Source organism: Channa argus, chromosome 9, assembly GCF_033026475.1.
Source record: "Channa argus isolate prfri chromosome 9, Channa argus male v1.0, whole genome shotgun sequence".
In the NCBI taxonomy this organism is placed as follows: domain Eukaryota; kingdom Metazoa; phylum Chordata; class Actinopteri; order Anabantiformes; family Channidae; genus Channa; species Channa argus.
In genome coordinates this window covers 25,765,904-25,789,635 of record NC_090205.1, presented here as the reverse complement: position 1 = coordinate 25,789,635, position 23,732 = coordinate 25,765,904, and the positions used below count along the sequence as shown (strand labels likewise).

General features: G+C 39.5%; 2 protein-coding genes and 2 non-coding genes across 5 annotated transcripts; 1 reads left to right on the top strand and 3 right to left on the bottom strand.

Annotated features, from left to right (window-relative positions):
- Positions 1-2,562: 2,562 nt before the first annotated feature.
- nifk (nucleolar protein interacting with the FHA domain of MKI67) lies at positions 2,563-9,090 on the bottom strand. The gene is made up of 6 exons (XM_067516647.1): positions 8,869-9,090; positions 7,251-7,379; positions 4,138-4,246; positions 3,836-4,047; positions 3,584-3,637; positions 2,563-3,345 (listed from the first exon to the last, which is right to left on the bottom strand). Exons 1-6 carry the CDS (start codon positions 8,986-8,988, stop codon positions 3,151-3,153), a joined length of 819 nt encoding a protein of 272 aa, XP_067372748.1. The 5' UTR covers positions 8,989-9,090; the 3' UTR covers positions 2,563-3,150.
- On the bottom strand, positions 3,417-3,547 carry LOC137133652 (small nucleolar RNA ACA64). Its single transcript, XR_010915271.1, has one exon. It is a non-coding gene; the product is annotated as a small nucleolar RNA ACA64 (small nucleolar RNA).
- On the bottom strand, positions 4,370-4,498 carry LOC137133651 (small nucleolar RNA ACA64). Its single transcript, XR_010915270.1, has one exon. It is a non-coding gene; the product is annotated as a small nucleolar RNA ACA64 (small nucleolar RNA).
- Positions 9,091-10,916: 1,826 nt separating the features above from the next.
- On the top strand, positions 10,917-23,698 carry si:dkey-219c10.4 (high affinity cGMP-specific 3',5'-cyclic phosphodiesterase 9A). 2 transcript variants are annotated; one of them, XM_067516644.1, is made up of 14 exons: positions 10,917-11,180; positions 12,507-12,656; positions 12,755-12,806; positions 13,009-13,111; positions 13,411-13,553; positions 13,638-13,697; positions 14,469-14,646; positions 15,365-15,487; positions 17,016-17,108; positions 17,260-17,327; positions 17,409-17,511; positions 17,992-18,096; positions 18,951-19,097; positions 19,214-23,698. In XM_067516644.1, the coding sequence occupies exons 1-14, from the start codon at positions 11,093-11,095 to the stop codon at positions 19,376-19,378; spliced, it is 1,578 nt and encodes a 525-aa protein (XP_067372745.1). In that variant the 5' UTR covers positions 10,917-11,092; the 3' UTR covers positions 19,379-23,698. The 2 variants fall into 2 exon arrangements, with proteins under 2 accessions (XP_067372745.1, XP_067372743.1); XM_067516642.1 differs by having other exon boundaries at positions 10,918-11,180; positions 12,507-12,668.
- Positions 23,699-23,732: the final 34 nt, after the last annotated feature.

Below are 23,732 nucleotides of genomic sequence, written 5' to 3'. Positions count from 1 at the left end.
CTATTTGCACTGACCTGACTGGAGTCCACCTGTGGGAAATTCAGTTGATTGTACATGATTTGGAAAAGTATACACCTACAGTCCCACAGTGCATGTCAGAGCACAATCCAAACCAGGAAGCCCAAGGAATTGTCTGTAGACCTCCGGGACAGGACTGTATCGAGGCACAGATCTGGGGAAGGGTACAGAAGAATTTCTGCAGCATCGAAGGTCCCAATGAGCACAGCGACCTTCATCATCTATAAATGGATAGAGTTTGGAACCACCAGGACCCTGCCTAGAGCAGGCCGGCCAGCCGACCAAACTGAGCGAACGAGAGACAAGACCCTTACACAGGGAGGTGTCCAAGAACCTGATGGTCACTCTGAAAGAGCTTCAGCATTTCTCTTTGGAGAGAGGAGAACCTTCCAGAAGAACAACCATCTCTGCAGCCTCCACCAATGAGGCCTGTATGGTAGAGTTGCCAGATGGAAACCACTCCTCAGTAAAAAGCACATGACAGCCCTCTTGAAGGACCCTCAGACCATGACAAATAAAATTCTCTGGCCACCTGGCCAATACCATCCGTACAGTAAAGCATGGTGGTGGTGGCAGCATCATGCTGTATGGATGTTTTTCAGCGACTAGTCAGAATCGAGGGAAAGATGAATGCAACAATGTACAGAGACATCCTTGATGAAAACCTGTTGCAGAGCTCTGGACCTCAGACTGGGGGGACGGTTCATCTTTCAACAGGACAACGACCCTAAGCACACAGCCAAGATAACAAAGTAATGGCTACGGGACAACTCTGAATGTCCTTGAAGGGCCCTGAGAGAGCTCAGGCTACTGCAAACAAGAATGGGAGAAACTGCCAAAAAATAGGTCAAGCTTGTAGCATCATACTCAAAAAGACCTGAGGCAGTAATTGGTTTTAAAGGTGCTTCAACAAAGTATTAAGCAAAGGCGGTGAATACTTATGTACATGGGATTTTTTTCGTTTATTTTAAATACATTTCCAAAGATTTCAAACTAAATTATTTCACATTGTCATTATGGGGTGTTGTTTATAAAACTTTGAGGAAAATAATGAATTTGATCCACTGTAACTACGTTTAATTTATTACAGTTCTAAGGTACTTGTACTGTGCTGAAGTAGTTCTTTTTTTGGTGCTTTTCATTTTGCTCCAATGAAGAGCCTATTTCAGTAAAGTACTCCTAACTGCATTACATTTATTTGACAACCAGTTACTGTTTGAGATGCAGATGCTTAATGCAAAATGTCTAAATTATACAATAATATATATTATATTTATTAAAAAATAAATAATGTATTTATATACAAATGCAATTTTCAGCACACGTGTGATGAGTTAAAAATTAGTTACCAATCAAGTTTTGCAAGTGTTAAACCCCAATTATTGCTTTTTTATTGCCACTAACTAAAGGGTCAAAGAAATGAAATGACAATTTTTCTAATTAAATTCTCACAAATATTCTCTTTCAAACTGCCCATTACCTAAGGCCTGAATATTATGAGGCACAGTTTAGAGCATGTACTTATTACATCAACTGGAGTAAAAAATGTGTTACTTTCTATAGTGGAGTAATTTTTAAGCCACCTTTACATCATTGCATTGAGCATTGTGTTCAGATATTTCTACCATCTACGTCAACAAGCATACAGCTTGTACAGCTCCTCCACTTTCATTCAGAAATATAAAAAAGGGTTTGCTGTCTGGCACAAGAAAGAAAATCATGGTTTAGAGAAACATGTTCACTCCCCAGTACCAAAATTTAAAAAAAAGCAAAAAACACAGCTGACATATGTCATTTTAAAATCAAAGAAACCACAGTGTTATCAAATATGAGCCACTGTAAGAACTATGGTACCTGCAATACCACCTAATTTTCCTTATGTAAAACAGCCTATTACATGGATGAGTTGTGCTTAGTCGATCAAAAACTAGAGCAACAGTGTATAAGGCTGGTTCCTCTCCATCTGATATAAAACACCTATTTTCATATCCCACAATAACTGTATTGATGACTTACACGGTCTCTAATTTGAAAATTTACAAAAAGGTCAAGTACAATTTCTGCTAATAAATAACCCATTCAGTCTGTGGTGACAGATGGGTCACATGGTCTCCTATTAATATAATACATTTATATAATCGTAGTTCAAATTTGGCTTGTAGGCAATTTAACACAAGCACAGTGTAATGTGCATGACACTACAATAGGTCTTATCACCAGACATTTAGCAGTTGTCATAGCAGCAGAAAGCAGATGTTCCCCATTGAGTTAAAAGTGTAACTATGACCAAATGCCAAATTTTAACTTGTTCCACCAGAAAAAGCACCATTGTAATTGTCTTAAGGGTGATTTAAGGGGAGTGGGTTAGAGCCCTGGGGTTTCGCTAACTAGGACATACTACAGGCTTAAGGCCAGTGATTTTTCAAATTTCTCTTGCTCCAATAAAAACACTAAACAAAAAATTAATTGCGACACATGTAAAGTCTGATTTTGTATTCACACATTTTCTTTTGAAATTGTTTAAAAGGACATTTCTCCCATCTCTCACAGAAACAAAGAAAAACCTTTTAATGGGGATTTTTTTTTTTTCATAGTTTACACAACAGTGAGTAAAAACATCCTACAGCACAAAGTGTGAGAATATATCATTACTTTTGTTGGCTTAGTTTTTGCTCTGTTAAATCACTTTGGTATATTAAAACAACACAGGATGGGTAAAGTCTTGCATTTACTTTTAAAGATCATAGCTAGCTCACATCGTACACATTTAACCACTTCCTAGACACGTGTTGTTGTTAAGCAAAACACAATGTCGCTGCTTGTTTGCCACAATCACACAAGCAACAGACCAAGACTGAAACAACATTTGCTCAAAGACGTCTGGGCACTGCTGTGGTCCATATATAAAGGCTCATAAGGATGATTCTGGGGGAACCATCCATGGTAGTCCCTGTCAAATCCACAATTACTGTGGAATCTTCCATTAGAGCTTCTCTCCAAACAGTCATGTGACTTAAAAAAAAAAATAGTGAATTTAGAATAAAGTTTAATCTTGTCCCATCAACACGTGATCCTGATGGACTCTATAAGTCTCTGCTCTCGCAGGCAAGTCCACAATAAAACAGACCACTTTCACTCTGCCTCCTCTTCATCAGAGGGTTCGTTTTCTGAGCAGTCCTCCTCCTCACTACCTTCCTCCTCACTATCGTCTTCCTCATCTTCCTCTGCAGCTTGCTTCTTAACGACAATCTCGTCGTCTGCCTCGTCATCGACGACCATGGACTTCCTCTTCTCCAGGAGAGAGGGGGTGCACACCGGTGTGGTGTCCTGAAGGGGAAGTGAGGAGCTCGTTAGGAACATCAGATGAATATTTACAGCTGTGACACTGAGTGGATGCATCATGTTGGTACATGGGTTTTATCACGCAGCCACCAGAAGACAAACGCGATAAGCTTTATGCACTACAGTACTATAGGCACAGTTATCTGAGCCCGGGTCACTAACAGACCCGAGCTCATTTTCAGTCTGTGCCCAAGCTAAATTTACCAGTGTATATTGTGCTTACATCTGTACAAGTGGATGTGTTCATGGATGTCTTTTTCTGCGGCACCTGGGCAGCCTGGAAACGTAAAAAGTTAATGTTAGTGAAAACAGAAGAAAGTTACCAATACATCGTAATGATAGCAGTTTGCAGATTCCGAGGAGAGTTGGAAACAGACTGGAAATTAGGTATTTGGACAGTCTGCCTCTTAAGGGTAGGACCACAGGATGGCTCTCTGAAGCTCTGATAAACATGCAGCTAGCTGCTAACACTTACAAAGCCTGGGAAGTCGTATTCAATGCCATGTGCTGCGAGCCTCTTGCGGAGCTTTGATTCTTTCCGGATGAGTTTCTCCCTCATCTTCTCAACCTGTTCATCTGTTCGTTTTTTGTTGTAGCGTGCTACAGCAGGAAAAGAGGGCTTCTTGAATTCCTTCTGAGAGCCAACAAACAGCTTCTCATGGACGTTCTCTGGTGCCATCACATGACCTGGGAAAGAGAAGGCAACAAGCTCAGCACTACAAAACTGAAACCGAATAATGCTGCTAACTATTTGACATTTATATTATCAGTGCTCACATTTGATGAGTCGCTCTCCCATCAGGTAATTGTTCATGGTTTCTGCAACAATCTTAGCCACTTCATCACACTCAAACTCTACAAATGCATAACCTTTGCTTCCACCTGTCTGGAGGTGAAAAGAATGAGAGTTAGAGACTAGGTAAAAATCATGCTCCCACACTTCATACAAAACCATTTTATATTAGTATCTGACTTCTATAATCAAATTTATGTTTATGTCTTCCTCATGATCTGTAGGCACATGGGTTTTATCGCACCGCTAACAAGCAAACGGGTGATAAGCTAAACGTACCATATACTTTGGGCTCAGTTATCTGACCCCAGATCACTGTTAAACCTGAGATCATTTTCATTCTGAGCCAAAACTCCAGTTGCTAAAAAATTAGCACTCAGCAAGATCACTGCCACCATGCCCAGTCCAACTAACAGGTGTATTAATGTAATGATTTTATATCTTTTCAAGCAACCTAGGAAATTGTCCTTTAATTCACATCACATAAAAGGTAGGTGAGAAACTTTTTCAATTCAACTCAATTCAACTTTATATAGAGCCAACTCACAACAAAGTCATCTCAAGGCACTTTACAGAATAAAGTCAAGATTATAAAGATGAATAGAGAGAACCCAACAATTCCCCCTTGAGCAAGCCCTAGGCAACAAGGGAGAGGGAAAACTCCCTTTAAGGGAAGAAACCTCCAGCAGAACCAGGCTCAGGGTGGACAACCATCTGCCTTGACTGGTTGGGGTGAGTGGAAAGTGGAGAGAGAAAAGAAAAGAGCAACAAAAGCAACAACAAAACATCTTGCAGGTTGGTTTGACCAGTAGCTGCACGCTGGAAAACACACAGCTTCAAAGCCCGGGACACCTCCAGAAGGGACAGAGAGAGGGGGACAGAGAAGGAGAAAGACAACTACGGGAGAAAACTCACATAGTTAATGTCATAAAGTGGTGACAATTGAGGTGTGAGAGGAGAGAATCGAAGGACAGAAGGAGGAAAGGAGCTCAGTGTATCGGGGGGTCCCCCAGCAGTCTATACTATAGCAGCATAACTATTTTTTTTGTCCTTTCGGTTTATCTCGTGAGTTCAGGGTCACAGCAGATCATTTTCCGCGTGTTGATTTGGCAAAGTTTTTAAGCCCTTTTAAGCCAGGCTTGGACCGGCACTGCACAGCGGGGGATGGGAAAGGGCTGTTGGGCATTCAGTTTCTTGCCCAGGGACACTTTGATGTATAGCCGGGACCGGGGATCGAACCACTGACCCCGTGAGCTACAGCCGCACCCCTAAAGCAGCCTAACTGTAACTAAGTATAAGTTTTATCAAAGAGGAAGGTTTTAAACCTAGACTTAAAAATAGAGAGGGTGTCTGCTTCCTGAATCTGAACTGGGAGCTGGTTCCACAGGAGAGGAGCTTGATAGCTAAAGGCTCTGCCTTTGGAAACTCTGGGAACCACAAGTAGGTCTGCATTCTGAGATCGAAGTGGTCTACTGGGATGATATGGTGCTATGAGATCTTCTGTAAATGTTAAACAGTCGCTTATTTAGCGCTTTTATCCAAAGCACTAACTTGGGGATGAGTGGGACATTGAAGGACACTTCGACATGTAGCCTGTAGCGGGGATCGAACCACTGACCCTGTGGTCCATGGTCGACTGCCTTACCAACTGAGCTACGGTCACCCCCAGGGTCTTCTGTGACCTTCTATATATCCTTCTATATATGATGGAGCCTGACCATTCACAGCTTTATATGTAAGAAGCAGGGTTTTAAATTCTATTCTACATTTAATGGGAAGCCAATGGAGAGAAGCTAGTGAAGGTGAAATATGATCTCTCTTGATAGTTCCAGTCAGCACTCTTGCTGCAGCATTTAGGATTAATTGCAGGCTCTTAAGGGAGTTACTGGGGTATCTTGAAAGTAGGGAATTACAGTAGTCCAACATAGAGGTAACAAATGCATGGACCAGTATTTCGGCATCACTTTGAGACAGGATGCTCCTAATTTTTGCAATGTTCCATAGGTGGAAGAAGGCTGTTCTAGAGTTTTGTTTTGTATGTTCTGTTTTGTATGCAAGGAGAAATCCTGGTCAAAAATAAATCCAAGGTTCCTTGCAGTAGTACTGGAGGCCAGACTTATGTCATGTAGAGTAACAATATGGTTGGACATCATATTTCTGAGATTTTTGGGCCCAAATACTATGACTTCAGTTTTGTCTGAGTTTAGAAGTAAAAACAATTGTGGGACATCCAGGCCTTTATGTCTTGTAGGCTTGAAGCTTGATTAACGGATTATTATATGGGCGACTGTGGTAGCGGTTGTCCACCAATCTCACAGTTGTTGTTTCAATCCCTGTCTGGTCACATGTCGAAGTGTCCTTGAGCAAGACACTGAACCCCAACTTAGTTGCTCCCGGTGGGTGTTGGCCAGCTGCATAGCAGCTCCCCCTGGTGTATGAGTATGTGTGTGAGATTGTGAGTGTGAATGGGTGAATATAAAAAGCGCTATATAAGTGCAGAACATTTACCATTGTTTTCATCTGGTTTCATAGATAGATATAGCTGGGTATCATCAGCATAGCAATGGAAATTTACAGAGTGTTTTCTAATAATGGTGCCTAAAGGAGACATATATAAAGTAAAAAGTATTGGTCCTAATACAGAGCCTTGTGAAACTCCATAGCTCTGGTTTATCATTAACCCAGACAAATTGGAATCTCTCTGATAGATAATATTTAAACCAACCAAGTGCAGTTCCTTTAATTCCAAAGCTTCATCTAGCAGTCTAGTTGGAATAGGGTCTAGCAGACAGGTTGTTAGTTTAGATGAGGTAATAATTGAAGTTAGCTCAGAGAGATCTATGGGTAAAAAGCAGTCTAACAGGGATTGGGAAACCATAGCTTTTACTTTACTAGCACAAGAAACAACCAAAATAAGAAAGAGGTAGCTACATGAAACGCTCTTATTAGCCGTCATCCTACTTCTTAAAAAATACATAATTCCCCACAAAAAAAAAGTCTTATATTATTCTAACAAGGACACTTTTGTGCAAACTGAATTAGGGTTTGCACTGTCTGACATGTCAAATAGGTTTAGTAACGCCATCCTCAGTGTTACCTTTTTACTCCTGGAGAGCCTCAGCCTCAGGACCTTCCCAAACTGTTCAAAATATGATTTGAGCTCAGGCTCATACAGCCCCAGTGGTAGGTGACCCACGTACAGCACTCCTGGGGTCAAACGACCCCCCTGGGAGAAAATACAGAGAGGAAAAAATTATAGACAGTAGATGTGCATTTAAATTAGTACACAGTCCCATCTATGTATCTTTTAATTATTGTTTTATACTGAACTCAGATCTTACATCTTTACAGTTGGTGTTGAAAGAAAAGACAATATAGGTAACTGGATAAAGATAGAGAAATTGCCAGTTTCTCTGTCTCACACAAACACGAATGCAGTGTGAGTTAACTTCTGTTTGCAACACTACTAGCCACCACTTTCTAGTACACCAGTGTTAAGCTGAGTTTTAGAGTTGTATCAAGGTTCTGTTCAACTACATAAGCATTATGCTTCTGTGGCACCTGCAGTTGGGAAGTGGCACAATAGGGTGGACACATTATATTTGGGAAGGTAGATTTTTAGCCAGGTAGACTATTATCTACTGTAAAATATTTTAATGCAAATATAATGCTGCTAACGTGTGTGCGCACAAAGAAGGGGGGGTTATGACAGAGTTGATTTTTAAGCTGGTGAAATTTGCATCCCCCATTATAATTGATGGGACAACTGTCCAACATTTTTGACATTTACACTGTGAAGCCAAGGCAACCCACAATATGTGCGGGTAATATCATGGTCTTGCTCATAATTTGACAAGGATTTTACATAAATAACAGTCTGTCATTCAATTCCCTTCAGCTCTCAAACATGTTCTGCCTAATTAATGCACCCTCTACATGATTTTACCAGTATATTTTGAGCTTTCTTGGACTATAAGGGTATATATATATATTCCAATATAAGATTATACAATAATCTTAGCACCCGTACTAAACTGCCTAATAAAGGGTCCACTACTCACGTTTCCATTCTGACATTGCAGTAATCAGTAGGCTACCTATTTCAGCAGTTATTGAAAATTAATAACCCCCCCCCCCCTCCCTCCCCTGCTTAAAAGCAACACTGTATCGATGCTGGTAAAACGTTAATGGTGTTGATTTCAAATTGGTTTTTGCCTCAGAGAACGTGAGTCCAGAGGTTTTTTTCCTCTCTAAAGCCGTGCGCGCTCCCGCTTCGAACACAGATTTCGGCAGACAAACAGAAATAGACATTACATCTGGTCTTTTATTTTTTATTTTTTTGTCCTTTCGGCTTATCGAGTTCGGGGTCGCCACAGCGGATCATTGTCCGCATGGTGATTTGGCACAGTTTTTACGCCGGATGCCCTTCCTGACACAACCCTCCCCAATTTCTACCGGGCTTATTAAAACGACATTATGACTCATTTCGCGGCAACATCCCAATTAACGTTGATGACTAACGTGACTTATTATTGAATTAGACTATGATCTAGGCTCAGTGTACGGGGCCTTTCTAACAGCGTTAAAGTTACATGTGGCCACTGAGAGCACCTCACAGCTCTGCATCCAAACCCGGAAGACACTGAAAGAACTATTTTAAGTAAAACAGCTCTGCGCTTCTCTCTCGGGGCCAGCAACATTTCTTCTCCACTTACCTTTTCCGACTTGTTCTTCACCTCCTGCACCTTCTTCTTAAACTCAGACTCCTGTTTAGGGTTCAGAGCCAACAGTTCTTTAGCCGGCTTAGTCGCCGTTTCTGCTTTACTTTCAGTCATTTCGATTAATTCATTTACCACAACATGGACAACAAAATGGAAAACACCGTCGTATATCTCCGTGCGAACCACGTTGGTCTCTTCATCCGGTTGTCCATGTGGTGACAGCCAACGAGCCGCGGAAGGGAGGTTTGTCTGAGTCTTGTCTCCATCTGAGCGCTCTGCACAGCGCCACCTACAGGCGGGGAGGGTTCCGTGTCTCAACTGTGGCGGTTGATGGAACTGCTGTAAAGTGGTGGATCTAGTACTCAAAAGTTGCACTTAGTTAAAAAGCCCAAATACACAAACAAAAATATACTCTACTAAAAGTACCAACTGATATTTCTTCTTAAGTGAAAGTAACTACATTATTTATATTTTTATTAAAGTATTAAATGTAAAAGTACTTTTTTCTCTCTGTTGCTTTCTGTGGACCAGTGTTGCTTTATGTTTGGGGGGTCATTAACTAATTTATGGTAATAGACATGAATGATGGGTTGAAGCGGTTTTATGATCTGATGCTTTTTCAGTTTTATTTCTAAACTACTCATGTGTAGCTCAGTTGGTAAGGGAGACGTCCACAGAGACGTCAGTGGTTCGATCCCTGGTTCTGGCTATATGTTTTAGTGTCTCCGGGCAAGACACTGAACCCCCAACAGCCCGTTCTCATCCCCAGCTGTGCAGTGCTGGTCCAAGCCCGGTAGAAATTGGGGAGGGTTGCGTCAGGAAGGGCATCCGGCGTAAAAACTGTGCCAAATCAACATGCGGACAATGATCCGCTGTGGCGACCCTGAACTCAAGGGATAAGCTGAAAGGACAAAAAAAAATAAAAAATAAAACATTACATAGTGACAGTAGCCGTCTAACTAACAGTTCATCATTTGAAAGCACATTTTACAGTGGATTCAGTAGCTTTATATCTAAAAATAGACCATTAGTCCTCAGGTTTTCGCTCCTCTGCATTGAATGCAGGTCTGGGTAGACAGGCCAAGCTCAGCAACACAAATCACAGAGTAAAATTACTGCATACCAGCCTACTATGAGTACTGCTAATATTTCAATAAGACAGTGGTTTATTATGAAATGTAAAGTAATGGGATTGTAACGTAACTTTGATTAATAATGGAGCGGAGTATGGATATTTGCTCTTGGATGTAGTGGAAATAGTCATAAGTAGCCATAATTAAATATGCTTAAGTAAAGTATAGATACAGTATGTGAAATATTTACTTAAGTACAGTAACGAAGTAATGTTTTACGCTATTTTCCACCAGTGCAGCTGTAAAAATAATAAAACCATTGCTTATAGCTGCTTTAATCAATAGTTTGGGTCGAGATGTTTTAGTAACATGTGTCCATGACACCATGTGTCACAGCTTCAGTGCTTATTGGCACCGATTCTCCAAGTCTCCAAATAACACATCATTCACCTCATCTTTATACTCATCATCAAACCATTCAGTGATTTTGTGAGTCCCGTGTGGCTACATCTGATGTTCTCTGCTGATTAATGCAGGATTTGTTTTAATTTTTCACACATCTGTATATTGTTATTGATTACATGTATAGCCATTGTTTGAATTTCTAATTGTATTTAAATGTATTTAGTTTCTTTGTTTGTCTTCTAACGCTTCTGTGCTGTTGTGATGCAAATTTTCCATTCTGCAGATGAATTAAGTCTTGGTTTTCCTATTGTGCTGTAATGTATCTTGTATTTATAATTTACTGTACCTCAGTTCAGTAAGGCTGTTGCCTCACAGCTCCAAGGTTGCCAGTTCAAATCCCAGCTGGCTGTGGCCTTTCTGGCTGATGTCATATGATGTATAATACAAATAATCATATTCATACATTTTTCTTAACCCAAATGTAGGTTGTCTTTTGTTTGCTGGTTTAGTTTTGGTTTTTATGGGCTTCCATAAAAAATCTACTTAATAAGCAAACAATATAGGAAAAATAAATTAGTTCTACCATTAGAGTACAAAGGATGGGATGCAGGAGCACAAGAAAGGGAGGAGACAATAATAAGCAGGAGGTGGAGTGTTTACCAGTAAAATAATGGGTGAGACAGACATCAGAGACAGATCAGCAGCGCACACAGCGCCATTAACAGTTCTAAATTCCTGACATGGCAACCAAAATTATCTACTTCACAGTGAATGGGAGACCAGAGCAGGCTGAGTTTCCAGTGGACTGCCCTGCCCAGGACATCAAAGGTAGAGTTTGGTTTTTGTACATTTGGTTTATTTTAGTAAAGTATTAATGTACTCTGTCATATGTATATGTGCAAGTATAGTGTTTAAAACTTTAATCTGTCCATCAATTTTACACTGATCAGAAGAAGGTAAATATAATATGAAATTAAATTATGATCTGTTATTATCATCAGTTTACATATGAGGATTCATTTGAGTTGCATTTAAGAACAGAGAGCAACTCTCACCTGTGTTTTTTTGATCTGTAGCCACCATGATGTGTTACTGTCACTGCGTTCAGATTCATACCGTAAGTCATTTCACAAGCACATGTCCGAGCAGCAGTCAGTGATCCAGCTGCTACTGACAGCTCCTGACTTGTCCCCTGACTTCACATGTTCTTCACACGTGTGTTGTTTCAAGTCAAGTCAAATTTACAGCTAAAGTGAGAGAGACTGTCGTATTCATTTATAGTATTTATAGTATTCATATTAGTCCAGCCCCGAGGAGATGAAAGTGATCGACCTCAGGAAGAAAAGAAACAACATTTTGCTATAAAGTTTTTAGCACCTCGCTGTATTTTTGTATATAATCGGTACGTGTGTAAATCAGTGTGATGCATTGGTGTGTGTTATTTTACATATATATATTTTCCAGAGTTAACATACATGGTTTTCAGTGACAGTGATTACTGAATGTATTCATTAATAAATTATTTTTTTGCAGATTTACATGTATATCAGTTATAAGACATAGTTAAATTGTGTTTAGATTCCGAACTACAAAAAGTACTACGTAAGTACAATACTTTGTACTTCATTACTATCAGTGGTTTCCACTTTGACCTAAATACTTTTAGTAAATTTTAAATCATATTTACAATTCCGCATGCTTATAACTCACTATAACTTATTAACAAATGTTAAATTCATGTGCAGCCATTTTCCAGATTGTCAGTAATCATACAGTTAAATATGTCAAATTAATTTGTACTATCTGACAATTTAAGAGTTGTTCATTATGGTTCAATGATATAATTAATTTTTAATGCTTTAGTCAATGAGTAAACAGTTGAGAAATCTTGGCGTAATTTATCCTTCCATTATCTGTAAGCACTTATCCTGTGTAGGGTCGTGGGGTGGTGACTTTAAACAGGATAAGCAGGTGTCATAGGGCGAGAGACAGGCTACACCCTGGACAGGTCTCCCGTCTATCTCAGGGTCACACTCACATTCCCACCTACGCGCATTTTTGAGCCACCAATTAACCTAACATGCATATCTTTGGACTGTGGGAAGAAATCAGAGTACTTTGAAGAAACCTGCCGTGAATTTCTTTTTCCCCCAGATCTGTTCCGCTCTGCAGCCGAGGCAGGACCCCATGACATCCTGAAGCTGTACAGCCCCAAAGGCAATATCATCAACATCTCCCCAAGTCTGGAGCCCAACAGCCTGAACTCCTCCTATAAGCTGGAGGTGGTGGCTGCAGACTGCAACAGTGAGCCGTTAGGTATCTTTATTTTTGCATGGGAATCACAGTGCTTGGCTTTGTTTGAATAAACTGTTAACTGTCTCCGTCTCTTCTTGTCATTGCAGGTGCAGAGCTTGCTGGTGCACTAGGGTTTGACCTCTCATCCATGGAGAAAAGGTAGGTGGAGAGGAAAAGTAAAATTTATTAGGAATGATGTTCTTGATTTAATATTTATCATAAAATACAAAAAAAATAAGTGAGAAATCCCAAATTTAAAGATCTGATTGAATTATATTTTGAACAAAAAGGCCAGACCAAGACAACCATTTAAAGCTATACTGCAGGCTTAGTGTAGTGAACTGACGGTGCATGACCTCAGACTGCAGGGCCTGGAGAAGAAAATCCTAATCGAGGCTGGTGAGACTCCTGCAGTTGTGTATGAGATGAAGAAACAGGTGGATTCATTCCGGGAGAAACTGGAGGTACAGCCATAGCTTTAAAGCTGCTCATGGAAACAGATCATAGGGACTTTTATTTTAAATCCTTATTAGAAACAAGAATCACTACAAGTGAACTGTCACAAAAAGGTGTTTGTTTCAAATGTCATAAATAAATATGTCAAGTTGGCTTTTCATATACCTAATTAATTTATTTCATTTTTATTTAATATTTTATAAAGCTGTATATGTCTTTAGGTATCTTTTGTAGCTTGTTTGAGCCACAGGTGGGCAGATGTAGCAGGCATCCATAGCTAAGTGGATTTGCTTCCATTTTCTTCCAGAGTGTGGAGCATCTGAGCTGGCTTGGATTGTTTAAAGACCTGTCAGAGGCAACACACAAACCCTCCCCGTTCTACCACAAGAGAACCCTTCGGAAAACCAAGGAGGAGTGTGAGCACGTACGGGAAAAGTTCCTTCAAATGAGGCACGTCCACATAAGAATCGGCCGTAACTTCCACATGATGTGACGGAATAGTTAACAAGAGCTTTTGTGCTGTCACATTTGCAGCTCTCTGGAGGTATCAGAAGAAGTGAGGCAGTACCTAAAGACCCCAACCTTTGATAACTGGTAAGTTTTGAATTGAATAGCAGGGATGGAGATGGAGATGGAGATGGAGGTGCGTGTGCATCTGTGTGATCACAAACAAACAGTGCACCTGTTTCCAGTGAGCCAGATGGTCGTTTAATGACAGTCGTGGCCAACGGGCATCTCTGATGTGTTTCTGAAGAGGACAGGGGCCCTCACCCTTTTCTTCCACTCAACACACTCATATCAATATGAATAGGCCTGCAGAGGGCTTACTAATCAAAAGAAGGTCTTCATAAAAAGGCTTAATGAACATATCACGTTTGAAGTGGGCTTTGTGGTGAGGAAGAGCGCGCTGCATTCACCGGAGCTTGGTCTTCGTTTCATTTGTTCAAAAAGCTTTTTCAGCAAACCCCATAATGATGGCGGTGGATCGAATGATATGAGGTTCCGCACAAGATACAGAATGCGAACAGAAGCTTTTCAGGATTTCGAAATCTGCTTTCCTTTGCTCGTATGTAGAGGATATTATAAGCTTTCACAACAATGAAACCACCTGGTGGTTTCGTTCTGATACCTGTTGATTCTGGCCAGCTTTAGATTTCTCCCACACTGATCCCTGAACACAGCAACTTAAGATCAGCAGGTAAAGTTGTGTCTAGTCACTGTATACTTTTCCTTATATCACTCAGTGAGCATTTTTTTATTCTAGCCACACACACTAAAAACCATCTGTCTGAGTCTAACACCACATCCATTCCCATTTAAAAGCACCTTCCCATGGTGTTGTGTATTTTGTGTGTGTCTGTGCAGGCAGTGGGAGGATGCAGAGATCATGGTGCTTCTCCAGGTCATGTATACAGATTTAGATTTCATAGTAACCTTCAACATTGAGTCTGATGTACTGCAGCGGTTCCTGTTCGAAGTCTACCGAAGATACAACAACATCCCCTTCCACAACTTCAAACACTGCTTCTGTGTTACCCAGATGGTAAGTGTTTGTTTGTGAGTGACGTAAAGTTTTATTAGGACAAATCATGTCATGCTAGTCTGAGGGGGCGGCTGTAGTTCAGTTGGTAAGCCAGTTGTCCACTGACCACAGGGTCAGTGGTCCGATCCCCAGTCTCGGCTATATGTGGAGGTGTCTCTTGGCAAGACACTGAACCTCGGTGTAAAAACTGTGCGGAAAAAAAACAAACCAACATCCGCTGTGGTGACCCTGAACTCACAGGATGTCAAATCAACACATCCATGAAGCAGTAGAGCTGGTGGATTGATTTATTCATTGCATTTCTAATGAGGATGCATCAATATTCCATGGTTTATTGCTCCTCCAGTATCTGGAATACCTGTGTATCAAAAACAATGTTAAACAGTAATGACCTTCCAAGGAATTATAATCTCAGTCTCATCTGGTTCGTTGAACTCTCTCGAGCGACTCTTTCCTGGAAAAAGTTACAGTAAACATTCTGTCTGTCCAGACCCCAGGTGTTTTTAGCATGTAGCGTTGATGAGAATGACAGGACAGATGTGAGGTCAGTGATCTTGACCTTTGTCCTCAGGCCACCAAAATCCACTGTACTGTAAATGTTGCTCATTCTGCTGCCCTCAGGTGGACAAACTATCCAATAAATGTGGCTTTACCATCGTATTTATAAAAGCACGTGTTTTGCTTTATTTTCAGTTTCTCTGTATCTATGTCCGAGCAGATGTACGGGTTGATCTGGCTGACTGACCTGAGGAATAAGATGGACAGCACTGACCTGCTCATCATGCTGACCTCTGCAGTCTGCCATGACCTCGACCACACAGGATACAACAACGCCTATCAGGTACTGTATATAAGTGTATAGGGGTCTAATGAATTAAGGACACTTTGGAAACCAGCAAATAACTCTCCTTTTCCAAGCGAATTTTGAAATCATTCATTATTAATTATTGCCTAAGTTTTATTTTTATTCAGTCATTCATTGATTTGAATGAATTAATGACTAAATGTTATAAAGAGTTGCTGCGCCTGTTGCATTGTTTTCATAACCCTGTCCCTTAACACCAAAAACGTCCTGAAATTAGTGCAGTCTAATTTTTCACTTGTGGGGAATCATTAAATCAGATAGAAGGACCTTGTATCTTGATGCCCAGTGATTTTTGCATCCAAGGCTGCTGCTGTGCCAAATTTTATTATTTGAATAATTTGATTATTTGATTGAAATCTACCAACTCTACACAGGACCTAAACTTCTTTCACTCGGATGTAGCCTACATAACCCTGGGACTATCCTGCTGTAAAATATGAATTAATAGCTTTTTGTGCAAGCAGTTACTAACATTATGAAACAAAGCAGGATAAACTGGAACCCAAAACATTGTTCCAGGATGACCCGTGTTGCTACTTCTGTTATTAGTCATTTGGCTCTTCCTGTTCCTATAAATCACTGCTTCACCTGTGGTTCATGTGCTATCGTTGCTCAAAACATGGTTTCTTACTTGTTCAGGTGATTCCTAACAATGTGGAGTAACGCAGCATTGGATAATACCTGGGTCCAAATTATCTGTGTTTACATGAACCTCAATATCCATCCATCCATTATCTGTAACCACTAAACCTATTCAGGGTCAAGGGGTGCTGGAGTCTATCCCAGCTGTCATTGGGAAAGAGGTGGGGGTCCACCTAGGACAGGTCTCCACTCTATCTCCGGGCCAACACAGACAGACAACCTTCAACCTCTACAGAGAAAGGCCACAGCCAGCAGGTGGAGTCAAACCAGGGACCTTTGCTGTGAGGCAGCAGCATTAACCACTCCACCACCATCCTGCCCTGCGCTCCAGTATTCCACTAATAATCAGAATGAGATCTCATTTAGAATAACAATGCATAATAAAACCTATGGATGGATTACTGAATGGGCCTAATGAGCAAAGGTCCAGGACCCCAAAAGGTTGCCCAAAAGGTTATTTTTACCCCAGTTTCTGATTGTTCTTGGAATGTGCACACCCTTCTTGGTTATACCTGATTCTTATCACTCCGTTTGTGCAAACTCTTTGATGTTATGTTCCTTGTATGCTCACACTTTTTGGTTTTGTTAATATCTGCCCCCAGTAGTTCCCTATATGTCTATATTCTGTGATGTGTGAGATTGTAACCACTATGAAGTCTACAGAGGCAATTAGGTGTTGGTTAAAGTTTAGAGCACAAACAGATGACCAGTCGTATTATCTGGACAACTTTGATTATGACCAAGCTGCTTATTATGCCAAGCAACAAATAGACCCATATTACTTCAGAGGTCTCAGGCCTAAAGCAAAATTAAAACCTCAGACTGAGCTGCTTTACCATTTAATCTTTTCGAATGCTTACAGATAAATGCTCGGACTGAACTTGCCCTGCGCTACAATGACATCTCACCATTGGAGAACCATCACTGTGCTGTAGCGTTCGAGATCCTGGAGAAGGTACGAATGGCAGCCTGCTGTTTGCTCAAAGTTTTGTGTCCGAGCTGAGTGCAGAGATTTTTTAAGTTTAGGCACTGAAAGCAAACCTCCACAGGAATATTGAGAGCCTGTCTGAACTGGCAGATCTGACGGAGAATTTTCTGGTTTGTAGACAGAGAGCAACATCTTCCGAAATCTGTCCATGGATCAATACAAACGGATAAGAGAGGGGATCATCAAGTGAGGACATTCTCAGCACAAACTTTTACCCATATTAGTTAGTCATGTGAAAATAACGCTCTGTGCTGTGGGTTTCTGCAGATGCATCCTGGCTACTGATATGACCAGGCACAATGAGATTCTCAGCAAGTTCAAGTTCATCCTGCTCACTTTTGACTTCACCAATAAGGACCACAAAGAAGTGGTAAGAGGAGACATGCACTCACTTCCAGCTTTGCAGTTACTACTGCAACAGTATGTGGGTTTTTGCTATACATTATTTTTTGTGTTTTGTCTAAGTAGCAGTATAATAGTAGCAATATCAAAATTATTAACAGTTCATTTGACTCTAATTGCACCATTTAACTTGTTGTTGTCAGCCCTTAATTATGATTTAATTGATAGCCTTCTACCTTCCAGCTGTGTGATCAAGAGGCAGCTGCTTTTGAAGAACAAATTTTATAACACTTTTTTTTGTATTTCATTTTTTCTTTTTTTTTTTTGTATTTCATATACTTACTTATTGCCTTATTGTAAGTTGGCAAAAATATAATTCAAGTGGCTAAGAAAATTGCGGATACTATGTCAAAGCCCATTCTTATGGATCTCATTTCTGACTAACACTGATTAGAATCTATGGCTGGCAAACCCTTTCTTTCATAACAAATCTGTTTTCCATCTGCAGTTGATGATGATCATGATAAAAGTGAGTGACATATCCAATGAGGCACGGCCCATGGAGGTGGCTGAGCCCTGGTTGGACTGTCTTCTTCAGGAATTCTACAACCAGGTCTTGATCCAACTGTATCAAAATACATTTAATGCCATGGGAACAGCTGTGCAAAGCACAATAACAAGCAAAAGTAAAAACACGAGCCAAATAATAATAATAATAAAAATAATTCATTTTATTTGGGTCGTGTTTTTACTTTTGCCATTACTAAAACATTTCCTGGAAACCAATTTTTAAACCAACACTAAGCATGTTGCTACTCTTAATTCTTATTTGGTTGACATTTTCAGAACATTGTATGGAAACCCATTGCCTTAAACCATTTTAATTGTTACAGAGGTGAAACTAAACGAGGTAAGTTGTTTTAACATAGAACGTTATTTGAATGCAGCAGAAAAAAAATCAAGTAATGATTTGCAGTCATCATTTTCTTTCCTTTAGCATCTATCAGTTTAAAGAGAATGTTAATGTTTTAATGTTAATAACTAAAAACAGAATAAAAAGAGATTGGTCCCAGTTTATTTTGTGAAATTCCAAGTGTCATGTGCTAATTTTATCATTTTTATCATTTGTCAAAACATTTATTATGTAAAAACACAGAAACTTCCTATGAAGTTCAGAGATTCTCCATTTTTTCAAATTAGAAACTCTGAAGTGTTTTAAAACACAAACAATACATGCTGGGAAGTCTACTAAAACTGGATATAATAAGTTAAGTGAACTTGCAGAATTTGATTAATTCAACTCATCAATGTCAAAACAACTATTGTTTATGTGTTTTGTTATGTCAGCTGGAAAATATCAAATTTAGATATTTAATCTTAATAAAAAAGTATTGCTTTGTTCTACAGAATTCTTGTAGGGGGTTTAGAGTGCCACTAATTTCGGATGCGCTGTGTATCTCTCCTCAGAGTGATGTGGAGAAGCTGGAGGGTCTTCCCGTCACCCCTTTCATGGATCGGGACAAAGTAACTAAGCCTTCATCTCAAACAGGCTTCATCAGATTTGTCCTTCTTCCTCTTTTCATTGAACTAGCCAATCTTTTCCCCTGCCTTGAGGTAATTTACAGTAATAAGATCACAATTTAACCATAAAAGGTCCCTTTGGCTTTTTATCCTGGAAGTCGTGTCAAATCTAGGTCTGGGGAAAGTTAATGAATTCCTTAATTCTGCAGCAACACATTATTGACCCAGTACGGAAGGCTCTTGACTACTACACTGAGATGGAGAAAGCTCTGGAGAGGGAGAAACAGAACCGAGCTCAGAGTGAGAATGGATCCAAGATCAAGGAGACGGCTACAGATGCTGGGTTTGATGCTCTAAAACCAGAAGCTCAGTAAACACATTTGAGAAGTGATCCCAGCCTCTCTTATGCACATCTAAACCTTTTATCACTTTATTGTTGTAATGTAATTTTGCAAATCCTTTTTGAAGTATGAATCAATAAATGTTCAACTGGTTAGTACAATATCACTGCTACACTTGAAATCAGTCCAGTCCATCTCCTGTACATTATAGTGTAGAACTGAAAAACATAACTGAAAACATTATTTTTTTGAAGCTACACCATGTATGAAATGTAAGAATTTACCCGAATGAAAGTCATTCAAAAAGAATCTAAATTGTTAAATTGAATGTCTCATAAAATAACCACTGTTATATGGTACAAAAATCAGCAGTTTGCAGTTAAGAAAACCAGGAGATTACAAAGCATTTGAGATAGAAATGTTGGGGGCAGTTAATCTTCTTTGGAATTATGTGGTATTTGGCGGCCTAGTGGATCAGTGGCAGAGCATTGGTTTGGGATGCAGAAGGCTGTGGGTTTGAATCCCACCCCACCAAGTGTGGCCCCACCAAGCCACCCTGGTGACGGTCCCTTGACAAAAAAGGGGGGGTTGCGGCAAGAAGGGCATCCGGCGTAAAAACTCATGCCACATCACGCTGTGGGGACCCCTGAAGGGGACAAGCTGAAAGCTGTTAATCCTTTTTTCTTCTGAAGATTTTCCTCTGCAGTCATTTCAGCATCACTCTCATCTAAAATAAAGGGCCAGAGACCCCTTAATGAAGACCCCAGTGTCTGAACTGACAGGACAGACCATTAAGGCCAAATGACACCACTGCAAGCAGTTTTATACTGTAAAGCGATCAACCTACACTGACAGGAGAGCAGAGCAATATTATAGTAGGCTGAGTTATTGATATCAATATAACTTTCACAACCTACATGTAAGACTTTGCTCATGAAGCCCCTGCTGCAACCCTGTATCCAAAGTGTTTGGAATCACATGGAGTCACACCTTAAAACAAACCCTTATCCCATCTAGCCTTTAACCTTTTTAATCAACTGTGTCTGGTTAATTGTGTCTGGCTATAACAGCCACAAACAAAAGACATGCATTAAAATGTGAAAAGGGAGTTTGCCCAAACTGTTCCCCACAAAACTATATTTATATTAGAAATCGGCGAGGGTTGTGTCAGGAAGGGCATCCTGCATAAAAACTGTCCCAAATCAACATGTGGACAATGATCAGCTGTGGTGACCCTGAAGTCACAGGATAAACTGAAAGGGCAAAAAAAAGAAAAAGATAATCAGGCCTAATTACAGCATCAAGTATTTTGGGGTAAGTCTCTAAAGCTTCTCACATCTGGATTTGAACAGTTCATTTTATTCCTTCTGATACTCCACTGTCTGTGAACTGCCATCCACCTTTAGTCCCTCTCTTCACATGTTCTCAAAATATGACTATAGCAGGTACAAACATGTTCATTTTCAAACTACAGCTTGATAAAAAAAAAAATAACACTTAGTCAAAATGTGTAGAAGAGATTTGGACTGTAGGTGTCACCAAGGGTCCAATGATGGAACAATGATGGGACACTTCTACTTTTGTCATATTTAACGGATGAGTACTTTTTATATAACTCACTTTTTGTATGATTTAGTGTAATAAGAATACGTTACACTTGTTAAACCAATAACAAACACAAAATTATTTATCTCTTACATGTGAAATAAAGTGTCTGCAGATTCATTGTAGGATATGGGTTTATTTGTCACAAATAAAGAGGTTAAAATATTATTTGTCATTTCAATTTAACTCTGAGCTAAAAAATTATATTTGCAGCAGATGGTGGCTTCCAAGTTCTTATTGCTTAATACAACAAACCTGTTAATTAGGCTCTAATTAACATAAAATCTATGACAACAACTATGTTTAAAGTTTAAAGTATGAACAGTTTATTTTTTACCATACATTATTATACAAAATAACAGTAATTTAAGTTGACATGTTTGTAGCAACAGAGCATCACAGTCACACAAGAGTAATTTTTTATTAGCTTGAAACTACCTTGCAAAGAGGGGCTGTTGTTTATCCAGGGAACAAGGAGAAGTGTTGGCAAGTGGTGCTCCAGCCTTCAGCTCTTTCCTGAATACAGAGCACTCTTTCTTGGCCTGATGCCCTTACTTTTATGCTACAAAAAAATAAATAAATAAATAATAAATACAACTAACAATGTAGATGAGGAAGAATGAGTCCACTGGGCAAATGAGCCAAAAACCTGTGCTGCAGCTGAGGAGTTTACTGTGTTGAGCCAGAGAGAAGAACCACTCATTCAGCCCTGTGCCTTATGATTGTGATAATCAGCTGATAGCCCAACAGGGAGGTTTACAATGAGTGGATCATGATGTGGTAGAGAGGCGGATTCTTCACAAAGCCAAATAAAGACTGACTGAAAGATGAGATGAGCAGTCCAAGCTCCTATACCCTGCAACAGCTGCTGAGCTGCAGCAGTCACACTTTTTACAGTGAAGCTCTAAATATAAAGCCAAAAGCCATTGATCTTCATAGAAAAAAAAATCAAATCAACTTTCCCCTGATGAGTATTTGCGGTTCTGTTGTTAACACTGCAGTAACGTCACCATGACCAAGTGCAGTATCTCTCCCACCAGGAATTTAAATGTATCAAAATGATAAAGAGCAGAATCTGTACAATGATGACTTTGTGTTTTCCTGTAGAATGATTTGATGTAAAATTCTTATGATCTTTTAGTGCGTTTCTATAATATAAAGTACAGTAAATGTTCAATGATGATTTTCATAGTTTCTAAATATTAGAGCGTAGTATCTGTCCTATGATGAGTTTGGTGTTTCTCTAGTATAAATTGCAATATAACTATAGTAAATGTATGTTAAGTAGTAAAATGTGCAGTAACTGGCCTGTGATTGATGTGTGTTCCTGTAGAATAAATTGCAGTAAATGTCCCATGATGAGTTTTTATTTATGTAGCATAATTCTCTCATACTGTCTCTCTCTCTTGCTCTCTCCCCTATTAGCCTCAGTCTCTTGCATCTGCTCACCAATTTTCCAGTGACCCACAGGGTCTCAGTTTACCTGATTGCTCCTCTCGACTCCTGCACCCGTTCACCCGCTTCTCGTCTGCTCATGAAGTACTTTATTTAAACCCCCCCGCAAGATTCATTCCCTTTGCTGTCCTCTTATTAAAGAACCTCCAGCTTGACTGCTCTGTTTGCTTCTTTTGTCTCGACTGTGTTTCTCATAGTTTTAGTGTGAGGTGTGTACATGCCCCTGGTTGCTCTCTGTAGTGTTAATTTTGTTTCCTGATTTTCCCTGGTACTTTCATGTTTTGTATCACTTGTTTCCCTTGTGTGGAATTCGCTAGCTAATACATTTACAGTCATTTCCCTATGTATTTAGGTTTCTCTCTCAGGTGTAGTTTAGTTTTTCTCCTCCTTGAATCTTGTTTTTCCTACCCTCATTTTAGGAGGGACTTTTCTGTTGGTTTCTTTGAGTTGTGACATAATAAAGCAATTTTTTTTATTTTTTGGCCATTACTCTTCTCAACACCTGTTTTTTGTCCACCTTAATATGCAAAAGCTGACACCCATGATTAGTTTGTTTTGTTCTGCAGTATAAAATTAAGTAACTGTCCCATGATGAGTTTGAGTGTTTCTTAAGTATAATGTGGAGTATATGTCCCATGATGAGTTTGTCATGGATTTTGTCTTCTGCAATATAAAATGCAGTAACTGTCTCCAGATAAATTTGAGTCTTCTAGTAGAATAAATACCAGTAACTGTCCCAGGATGAGCTTTTGTGTTCAGTTGAATAAAGTGCAGTAATGGTTCCATGATGAATTTCTGTGTTCCTGAAGAAAAATAGCAGTAACTGTTCCATGATAATTTTGTATGTTTATGTTGGATAAAGTGCAGAGTTTGAGTATTTCTGTAATAGAATTGGTAGTAATATGCTAATATTCTTATAATGAGTTTCTGTGTTTCAGCAGTGTAATGTGTATCATTTGTGCCACAGGTTTTTGTCATGATCTCTACCCTGGATTCTTGTTTTGTTGCTTAGTTTATGTTTTTCTGAAGTATAAAGTGCAGTAATTGTCCCATGATGAATTAGTGTGTTAAATATGTGAAATAAATCACAGTATTTTTTTTCCATGCTGAGATTGTGTATTTTTGAAATTTACATATTAACATCAACAAGAAAAGCTTAGTTTAGCTTAGGGGTAGTCAAATAAAAAATTAAATTAGTCTACTGTAGTACAAGTACAAGGTGCTTACAATTTACCAAAGTATTTCCAATTTATGGGGAATTAAGGGAATGTTTTTTTTTAAATCTTTCTTAAATCTATCTGTATCTAATATAAATATATTGATAACT